The sequence below is a fragment of the Orbicella faveolata genome, unplaced genomic scaffold, assembly GCF_042242905.1.
Source record: "Orbicella faveolata isolate gen_17 unplaced genomic scaffold, um_ofav_v1 contig_14, whole genome shotgun sequence".
Taxonomy (NCBI): Eukaryota; Metazoa; Cnidaria; class Anthozoa; order Scleractinia; family Merulinidae; genus Orbicella; species Orbicella faveolata.
The window spans coordinates 21,480,489-21,490,930 of record NW_028301541.1 but is presented as its reverse complement, the minus strand read 5'-3'; the positions used below and the strand labels follow the sequence as shown (position 1 = coordinate 21,490,930).

Sequence of the window (10,442 nt, the reverse complement as noted above, 5' to 3'; positions counted from 1 at the left end):
AATTTTCCATGCCTGTTAGTCGAGAACATTTCCGGCCACCACAACAGTTCAAACTCTCTTGTAGCCCTTCCTTCACCACGTCCCACAACAATTTGAATTTGAAGCGTTGGAAATTTGTTCGCAGTACGTTCGTGTGCCCTTGCTTTGGCTGCTTCAAGTGCGGTTCTTCCATCTTGTTCTTCGGTAAATGCAGATATCTCCTCTTCTCCCAGGTAAGCCTTTTTTATATGCAGTTTTACGCCGCTCCGTTTCTGTAGGGCGTCAACCAGATCGCTAATGTGATAATCCCTGTACGACAGTACTTTGGAGGTTTCCCTCCATATAGGGGGGCGTAGATGTCTCTTCTCCCCTATGCTGTTGATGAATGCATTTGGCATATCCGCCAGCATAGCCTGGAAGTATTCTTGTGGCACGTCATATCTTTCCACGCGACACCATTTACCTAATGCCAGTAAAGGAGGAGTCATAAGAGTCCAAACCTTGCAGGATTGATACCTCGCTGCTGCCCCCCCCCCCCTCCCCCCGAAAAAAGTCTTAATCATGCTCTCCTTTTGGACTAGTAAGTGTGCGTCTCCCATGTCATTCGTATGTTAAATTAAGTATTGAAAGCTTCCCATACATTCAAATAAAATGGTCAAACCAAAAGAGGAGTTCATTCGTGAGTCGATTTGAATTGGTGACTTTTAATGCGTTTCAACGTATTACCTGAGCTCGTACCTACTATTGAAACAATGATGGTATTTTTTTCTCGACCGGAAGTACCATATTCCTGCAAATAGATTCAATCTAATATCACTTCCATAGATTTACTTCGCAAGAGATTTTATTATCTCGTCTATAGGATAACCTGCGATCAGGCCCAATTTTAGCATCGCTCTTATGTCCTCTTATGTCGCAATTCGCTAATTTTCGTTTCCCATGGGAAAAGGTTTACCATTGAAGCGAAAATAGAGCCTGGTCAAAGGTTATCTATAGGGTTGTTATTGCTCTTACCAGGAGCTTTGGGATGTAAACAGGAATTCATGCTATCCACAAGGCCCCCGATCCATTCTTTATAGGTCGCCGACCTGCGTCCTTTCTTGGTTGTTCGCGGAAGCTGTACGACTTCTTCGCCTTTGTAAAAGGGCAAATATGAAACCGTTTCCGCTTGGCTGTGTTTTACAAGTCTGTGTCGCAGAAGCGCAGCCGTTGTGTTGAAGGAGCAATGGCAAAGGTCACAGCGTGCCTTATATACCACTAAGGCCATCACTTCCAAACCAAAATGCGAAATTAACCAAAGAAGGCCCCCGAAAAAACTCAGATCTTGAATGTAGCTCTGCGATTATACACAATGTTGTGTTGCGAAAAGAGGGCTTTGCCAAGTAGGGGAAATGGAATGACATCTGTCAGTTTGGCACAATCACACAAATGATTCGGAACAGACAATTAGTATTTTATTGGGGGAGGGGGCACTGAATAACTTCTTTATCTCTTTGCCGTGAAAAGTAGTGCAACGTTAGTTGGATGATATTCTTCGGGTTCCTGATCGCTGTTTTTGTTTTCTCGAAAATTTTGCAGCACATTTCTTCAGTTTCTATATTTACTAAACTTTTTGTTTGAGAACTGTCGACTCCCACTACCCCACAGCAGATTCTCGATCTTTTTGAAAGGGATTATAGTTCTCACACGCTGGAACAAAGGATCAATAAGAGCCGGAAAACATGATTGTAGCATTTGCTCCTGAGTAAGATTTGATCGTATGCTGCTCTTTGAACGCATTTTGCATTTCGTGCTCGTCTCAATCTCCTTTCATTTCTGTGGGTGTTGGAAGCAAGGAGAATGGCGAGAAACAAGCGGAAGAAACTCGTAGACAGAGAGAAAATGAAAGGCATTCGGATTGAAGCAAAGAAACGATGGAGGAATAAGAAGGCGAAAGCCAAATGTCTCAAGAATGCTGTTGAGCTTGCTCGCGAGTCAGAAGCTAAACCTGCAGTTGTTGCCGAAGCAGTGCGACCGTCCATGAGCTGTCAGCTTCCCGAGCCAGAGCAAGGTTTTGCTGAGCCAAAACCGGCCAAGCATTGTGAAGCAAAGAAAAGCCCGGTCGTGGTAGATGTTCTTGGATCAACCTCCAAAACCAAGAAATCGGACGAGGCTCGAACTCGGGTATCTGCACCATTGAAAGAGATAAATCCTTCGGAAGTAGTGAGATCAGAAATTTTTTTGGGCTGTGGATCTTTTGGCACGTGTTACCTGGCCTACTACAGAGGGATTTCGGTAGCAGTAAAAGAATTTAAGCCTCGGCAGTCAAGGTCACAGGATGAGATAAAGCAAGAAGTTCTCAGAGAGGCTCAAATGATTGGCCAGCTCGGTGACCACCGTGGACTGCCTTTACTGTTTGGAGTTATCACTAAATCACTGCCGCTGCGACTGATAACTCAGTTCCATGGCCAGAACAACTCTTGTTCAACATTACACAAGGTTATCAAAAAGGGGACACTTGACAAGCCTTCTTGGATAGCAATTCTGAAAAAAATAATGGACGCTCTCAATCATATGCACAAAGCCGGTGTTGTTCATAACGACATCAAATCAAACAACGTTGTGCTGGAAAAACCTGGAGAACAATGGAATCCCGTAATTATTGATTTTGGGAAAGCGCGACGCATTGCCAACCCAAAACCATTGATGGATTTGTCAACTTCCGCACAAGAAGAATACCGGCGGTCTTACCCACGTATCGCGCCAGAAATTGTTAGTGGAAAAGGACAGCAAAGTGTAGCTTCTGATGTCTTTTCTTTCGGAAAGATTGCGCTGAAAATTTTAAATTTATTGCCTACCGCAACAGCGCTTTCTCTGAAAGTGGCGAAGAAATTAACCTCTGACGATCCAGCAAAGCGCCCATCATTAAATGAATTTGCTGCTGTTCTATAGACACGGGACTTTCAATCAATTGTTACACATTGTTATACTGCGAACAATTCCAGCCGATTAGCATGAATTGACGAATTTTCATTTTTTCCATAACTCGCTTTCAGTATTATTAGCCTATTAGAACTGTCAAGACTGATGGACGATGGTATATTTCAATATGACGACACGAATTGTTGGTGTTTTACTGTGCAATAAATGCCCTTAGCACACAAACAAATTTATGCTGTCTTTGATGATGTGTATTTGCTTAAATTTATCGCGATTTGTTTAATGTTACGTTAGTCTTTGAAACAGGGGAAGGGGCTCAATTGCAAGAAAAGCGTGAATGGCCGGCTATTCCAAAAAAACTTTTCACGCGAACTAGACGAGAATCCTCGCGCTGTGGTTTTATCACGTACACTGCGTGTGCTCGTGGGAATTTATCAATGCATGAGGTGTTACCGAAAATCCCATTAACTAATTATATCAGTTATATTCTTGGTCAGGAGAATGTGAGAACTGCGTTCTTATGTTACAGGTCTTAATTGGTTGACGGTAGATTCAATCTACCGTCAGACTAATTTGCATAAATTTTTTCGCGCCTTAAAGCTCGTTATGCTGCATTTTGTACCCGGTCTGCAGTCCACAGTCTGCAGTCTGCATTTTGCATTTGTACTGGGGATACATGTTTATGGACAAACTACTAAAATTACTTATAATAATTTATTTATAACAACTATATTTGCACCAAAAATATATAAATGTGTACATGCAAATAGGTTGTCAGCAGGGATGAACTTAAATCTCCATAAACAAGGTTTAAAGTTTTTTTCTTTTTTTTTGGCAGGTTGGTTTAAACGTGAGTTGGTGAACAATGTACGCATATTCAAGGTTAACGACAATATGAACTCCCTTGATACATCTGGGTTTTAAATTTGCCGCCATTTTACTGCCATTTTATCAGCTTTATCCAGCAAATTACAACAGGCAGCAATACACGAAATACAGCAAGAAGCTCTTTGGCAATATATGCCCGAATTAAAAGTAAGTTAGCTCGAATCAAACCAAGACAACCTAACAAGGATGCGATATGGCGGCTTCTCGAGATTCCTATACTCCATTCTTTTTCTGTGATCTAGAATTGAGAGAAAGCCACCAAATAACAATATTCCTTAGAAAGCTCATTTACGTATCAAGAGGTTTAGAATCGAGTCAAATATCTCGTTCGAAGCTAACACGTGGAAAAAGAAATTTCTTAATTGAGCGATCGATAGGCATTGTGGGATATTTCTCCTTTACCGTCCCCTCCCCTCCAATTGCAGAATACCCCAGCACTATTGTTCTCGCGTACAAAGGACGACGTTTGAAGGAATTTGTAGTCAAGGTAAACGTCGAAATATATCTTTGTATTTTCTCTCTGATAGGAATTTGACCAAGTAACTCAAATCCAAACGGACGTTTTCGATATTTGTTTATTCTTGTATGGCACTCAAGTCAAGATATGACCTGATTTTGATAGCTGAATAATTTGTCTTCCGAGAAAAAGTATCGAGAAGTTTTGGTTCTCTTTTACAGGCGAACTAAAATTAAGTTTAGATTTCTAATTTCCAGCCTTTGCGTTCGGCCAATTTGGCGATCGTTGAGGGAAACATCGTTCCTGTCGATTAGTCTCGAATTTAACGAACTTGAATAAAATAGATCACATTTAATATCTTGCCTTAGGGACTATTTTGTGAACGGAATAAGAGAAAAATCGATTTTTCGACTTCTGCCGTCAAATATTTAACTTTGCTCAACTTTTGTTGACGTTTTATCTTAACTTTCCATTGGTCATACTGATAATCACCAGTGGCGGATCCAGACCTTGAGCTAAGAAAGGGGAGGGGGGTGGTTTGCTTCTTCCTTCTGTGGTTTTTCCTTTTTTTACCCAAAATAAGGGGGGCACCGAACCTCTGGGTCCCTCCACTAGGTCCGCCACTGATCACTTTGCTAAACCGTGGGTGAAACTGGGATTGTTGCTTTGTGGATTGACAAATTACATACACTACGCCAGAGAAATCTGAAAACGCAACAATCACCGGTTATTTTGTATTTCTGTTTGGGCAGGGAAATCGCATGGTTTTCCAAAAGCCCCGTTTTCGAAATGTTTTCTGTCCACACGAAAATTCCTCCGGTTTGAAGAACGTTTTCGAAAAGCTCCGTTTTGGTCACGGATTAGTGAGGACGGTAGGCCTAACCATAGAAATAAAGCGGGGACGGCGACTTATTCTAAGATTTACTTCCTGATTTTGTTGCAATTTACAAGACAACCTTACAATCCTTTACACTGCAATGGACTCGAATGTCTCACTGCAACCGGAGGGACCTGGTGACGAGGTATTACCGTTGGTACCTTTAAATCGAAGTCCTCCACTGGACCGGCGCCAGCGAGCCATGGCATTGAGTCAGCTGTCTCTCCAGTCAATGGCTAGTAACCACTATGACGCAACAGATACTGCGGATGATGACGAAACAGTAAGCATGGCAACAGTGTTAGATTGAAACGATTTGATCGGAATGACCCGAGGCTCAAAAACATACGAAAATATTCCGAAAAATTCGAAAATCTTCCAATAATGTTTCTTGTAAATTAAGCAAAACATAGTTGTCTGAAGCTTCGCTAGCTTTTATTTTATTTTTTTTCATTTTTTTCGATTGCTAAATTGACTACACACCACGATTATCATGTCGAACATGTATTCACTCACTGATTTACTCATTCATTCATTCATTCATTCATTCATTCATTCATGTTTTAATCACATAGAGTGGTTTTCACTTGAGTGTATAAGAGTAAGTGTTTTTGCGTTACTTCGCTACACGATTGGCTTAAAAAAGGTCGTGCCACTTTTTCATCCAATCAGAAGTAAAACCAAAACCAATCGTGATTTCGTTCGCACTCGTTTTCCCGCGCTTCGTATCAGCGACATGTAATTACTTCGAGTTTTGATTGACTCACCGGATTGTCTGTGTCCTTTGTGATTGGCTAGAGTGACTGCACTGGTTTTGCCACACTCAATCGAAAGCCACTCTATGTGCTCCTCATATAGTTCTTTCTTTATTCTCAAACACCTTGTTATTGTGATTTTAACACTGGGCAACGTCTTAGTACCTTGCACGTTTAATTTTCTGAGAATACTTCATTGTTTTGTTCCTCATCAGTTTCATCAGTTTTGTACAATTAATTTGAATCTTTTGTCTACAGGGGAAAGATAAAGACAAAGCGAAACCATTTAAACTACACCAGGCGTCTTCGACTGGAGACGAGGCTGAAGTTAAGAACATCTTAAGCAAAGAGCCTGGTAATGAGTAATTTTTAACTACAAAACGAGTTCTTAGGCAAAACGACGCGATTAAGGTCATTCCCCAGTATTGCACTGCGCATCCCTACTGCGCATAATTTCACGCAAGATTAGCGCGCGCCCATTAAAAAATGGCGGCTTTTTCTTTACAGCTGGACCTCGCCATAGGGGTAAATCGTCATTTTCTCGCAAACGAGTATGGTGACCTACAACATGGTATAGTGTCTTTGATTTGTAAGATGCAGTTTCGATCGTAACTTGTAAGACTTGTAAGCGTTGACAAGGAGTCTTTTTTCCACCCGATCTGAAAATTCTAAGTGCCTATAATGAGATGCAGTTACACTAGTTAAATAGTTGAGTACGAGTCTTACGATCGAAACTGCATCTCAAGACCTCTTCCATTCAACCCAGTTTTAAAAATCCACACTGAAAATATCAATGCGTTCTATTTTTTCACAGCGAGTATCGCATTCAGCACTTGTAGCGCTGTCCCAATGACAAACAACTTTGTTTGGTGACGCACATGAGTCTTACGAGTTGTACCAGTTTACTCTTAAACTTCCACAACCAAAATAATGATATTCGATGTTTTCCTGTTTAGATTTGAATCTCCTAGATAAGTCAGGAAGAACTCCAATTCACAATGCCATATTAGGACGTCACGTGAAAATCATAGAAATGCTCCTGGAGGCTGGAGCTGACGCAAGTCTTCTGGATGAGAGCCACGATGCACCACTCCACACGGCGGTCCGGACAAGGGACGAGAACCTTGTGAAAGTAGGTTTTTTGGCAGAATAAAAGTGATCGGGTCATGCTTTGTTTAGTCCTCAGCTGTTGTTAAAGTTAAATTAACCACCGGAGTGAATTTGTAAGAGGACGTTTTGGGTGTTAACCCCTCGTCAGGGCAAAACAGATTAGAAGAAAAAGTAGCGTGGCGAACCCAATTATTAGACTACGTAGCAAGCGTTCATTATTTGCAAAAGCACGCGAGGGGGAACAAAACTACGAGCGAGGGCGAAAAGTTGGAATTGAATGTAAGCTGTCTTTACTTGTTCAGCTGAGGTGAATATCTAATGCGTTGCGGCAGGAGCAAAGTCGCGAGAGATGACCGACTCGCTTTGCTGGCCGACTCTCGGTTCTTTCGGCGACGGCTTCGCTGTGCGCTCCTTTACGCATTGCGTAAAGATTTCGATAAGGAATCTTTACGCTTCTTAACGGATAGCGTAAAGGTATCCTTAACACATATTTACGCACAACAAAAACAACACTAGCTGTATGTTCGATGCTTACAACACTTTAGCAATACGTTATGTACGTCCTGTCAGGCTTTGATGCCTACAGACTCGCTGCAAAATTACTTCAACACCATCCAGACTCCAAATACAATCGAAAATAGAAATGTCATATGATCCTGAATCTAAGAATATTCACAAGAATATTTTCAGCCTAAAATGGGCTGGAAAATAAAAATATTCAGCCTCGGCAGGAAAAACAATATTTTTCTGAAAAAAAGAGGAAAATGAAAATGCGAAATTTTAGGATTTACAGAATACATACATTATAAAAGATGTGATCATTATAGATCATCCCTTAATTATGTGTTTGAGTATTGTGGATAACAAGCATGATGGCTTTTCGTATCAGTACAAATAGACTCTCTAAGTGGCACTTTGTCTTCTGTTTGCTATTATCTTTCTTGAATTTGTTAGAAGCAAAGAGCTGAGTCTTATATTACCTAATTCTCAGTCAACATTTATGACAATTTCTACCAGGCTCTTGCTGCGTATGCCTCGTGCGATCCATCAAAAATGTGGCTGGGACGTGTCTGTTTACCACATTCAATTCACGTAAATCAGTTGATTCAGAGCGGTCTTTTTTTTCTGTTCGCTATTGCCTTCCTTGATTGAATTTGTTATTTGTAGTAAGTACAACCATGACAGATTCTGTAAGACTCTTGACATACCAACGTAAGTGATAGACTCCAAATTATCACTCTATTATCTTGTCTTAGATCCGACTGCCCAATGTATTCAGATCACTTTCACGTAACTAGCTAGCGTGCTCGAAGCACCTTATCCTTTGCTCGCTCTAATAATTTGCTTCCATGGCGGATGAAGTTGTTCAAGCTCCGGCCGTTCAAGGCACTGAGGCCGTCCAGGCTGCAGTTCTTCACCAAAAGTTGCAGGTTTTTCAGTTGCTTTGTTTTGTGCCGGCTTTCTTCGCCATTTGTTTCCGTTCATTTCCCCTGTTCGTATGTATATGTTTCGCTTGTCTTTCTGTTGTGTACCTTCGCCCTCGCTATCTCGCTGCCTCTCCTAGTTGTTTTCACGGTTTAACTTCCGATATTTTTCGTTTGCTTCGTTCGTTGCTGCTTATTTGCCGTTTGCGTAATTTTTTTTTTGTTTTTGTTTTTTTTTTTTGCCGTCCCGGCATGTTTTTGTATTTCGTTTAGCCCGCTCGTCATATCTTTCACGTGCTTGTACACGGCTTTGTTACGGTCCACCCGGAATGTGGGCAGAGAAGCCAAGAAGATGTTACTACATGATCTCATTCCTCAGAGTACAATTAGCAGGGCTGAGAAGCCAAGAAGGTATTTTAACTTGGGCTGAGAAGCCGAAAAGATCTTTTATACTGTATTTCCCAGAGTATTAGTTGGGCTGAGAAGCTGAGGAGACCTGTTAAGTTGGGCTGAGAAGCCGAGAACACCTATGAAGTTGCGCTGAGAAGTCAAGGGGGTCTTATTATTTCGTAGATGTTGGGCTGAGAAGCCAAGATGATTTCGTTACAATTTCTTTCCCCGTTGTGTGTTGCTAGGGCTGAGAAGCCAAGAGGGTCTTTTAATTTGGACTGAGAAGCCGGAAAGGTCTTTTTAAATTGCTTTCCTCAGAGTATAACTTGGACAGAGAAGCCGAAAAGACCTGTTAAGTTGGACTGAGAAGCCAATGAGGCCTTCTTATTTTGTATGCTGGGCTGAGAAGCCAAGACCATTTTTATTACGATGTGCGTTACCAGTGCTGAGAAGCCAAAAAGGCTTTGTTATGTTTATTTTTCGCAGCGTGTTATACAAACCCTTTTGTTTCATTATTTATCTTTTATATGTTTACTGGGCTTAGGTCCTAAATTTCTTAATTCTCCCTATGGTAGCCTGAAAGGGTGTCTAATGCCCTAGCCGGATTACTGGCGCTCAGGCTACCATCCCTTTGGTGGTTTCTTTGTGTTTTTGTTTTTCTCTTCCTTGCCCTTTTGTTTTATGTTTTATTATTTCATTGTTCCTGTATGTTCCCCCAAGGGATTGCAGCCTATTATTCCTTATCCTCGGTCTGCGCTCATGGTCTTGTTTTCTTAGTTCCCCTTTATTTTATAATTCCAGTGTGTTATAAACCCTTTTGTGTCATTATGTATCCTTAACATGCATAGGAGTACGGGCCGAGGGAGCGGGAGGGCTGCAGTCCCCCCAGTTACAGAAATTTTTGAAATTTTTCGGGCAAAAAGCTGATGATTCGGGCAAAAGTACTTGGGAGAAAACATTCTAAAAGGTAGTTAAAGTCAGGCTTGTAGGCTACTTTCTCTGACGTTTGCCTTGTCAAGACGGAGCTAAGGTCAAATGATCTAATGCTTCAGGAAATCTGCGTTGAAAAAGCCATATATCGTTTAAATGTGTATCGTGGAAATCCACGAGATGGATATGACTTCTATCAACAAAATAATGAGAGAATCAAAGCAAACTAAGACCTAGACTTTTGTTTTTGTGGTTGTTCTGAAAAGAGCCGTTCTGAATGGCTCCACAAAAAGCAGTTTTACATTTTCTTCTCGTACGAGGAAGAATTTATTGCTTCTTTTATAAGTTCCTGATTTTACTAGGTTGTCGATCGAGGTCATAGAGTATTCGAGGTTTCAAAATAACTTCTGTGGAATCCCGATTTCTCGAACCCTCATTTCTTCGAACTTTCCGATAAATCGAAACAAAAGTCGTTTCCCTCTCCTTAGTCGAACACTGTAATTTTACCCCGATTTCTCGAAATATCCGATTTTTCGAACCAGTTTTTCGAAAAACAAACAGACTGAAATTTTTTTTGGAGTTTTTATATCGTCTGCGCATGCCTTACACGAAGGGTAATTTTTTTTTAGATACAGTTTTCATAAATGCATACATAGGAACAAAAATCTTAAAACTGCAATTGATTCGATGTCATGTATTAGGCATACGTTTCT

At 41.0% G+C, this 10,442-nt stretch overlaps 2 protein-coding genes across 2 annotated transcripts; both read left to right on the top strand.

Moving 5' to 3' along the window:
• Window positions 1-96: 96 nt before the first annotated feature.
• On the top strand, window positions 97-3,127 carry LOC149114502 (uncharacterized). Its single transcript, XM_089287062.1, has one exon. The coding sequence runs from the start codon at window positions 1,819-1,821 to the stop codon at window positions 2,908-2,910; it is 1,092 nt and encodes a 363-aa protein (XP_089143188.1). The 5' UTR covers window positions 97-1,818; the 3' UTR covers window positions 2,911-3,127.
• Window positions 3,128-5,220: 2,093 nt separating this feature from the next.
• On the top strand, window positions 5,221-7,028 carry LOC149114501 (uncharacterized). Its single transcript, XM_089286078.1, has 3 exons — window positions 5,221-5,403; window positions 6,134-6,230; window positions 6,832-7,028. The coding sequence occupies exons 1-3, from the start codon at window positions 5,221-5,223 to the stop codon at window positions 7,026-7,028; spliced, it is 477 nt and encodes a 158-aa protein (XP_089142204.1).
• The last annotated feature ends 3,414 nt before the right edge of the window (window positions 7,029-10,442 follow it).

Excerpts from the sequence above, each read along its gene's own strand:
- LOC149114502 (XM_089287062.1), top strand. The coding sequence starts at position 1,819 with ATGGCGAGAAACAAGCGGAAGAAACTCGTAGACAGAGAGAAAATGAAA.
- LOC149114501 (XM_089286078.1), top strand. The coding sequence starts at position 5,221 with ATGGACTCGAATGTCTCACTGCAACCGGAGGGACCTGGTGACGAGGTA. Across the intron at positions 5,404-6,133 it reads CTGCGGATGATGACGAAACA|GGGAAAGATAAAGACAAAGC; the intron begins GTAAGCATGGCA and ends TTTTGTCTACAG. Across the intron at positions 6,231-6,831 it reads CATCTTAAGCAAAGAGCCTG|ATTTGAATCTCCTAGATAAG; the intron begins GTAATGAGTAAT and ends TTTCCTGTTTAG.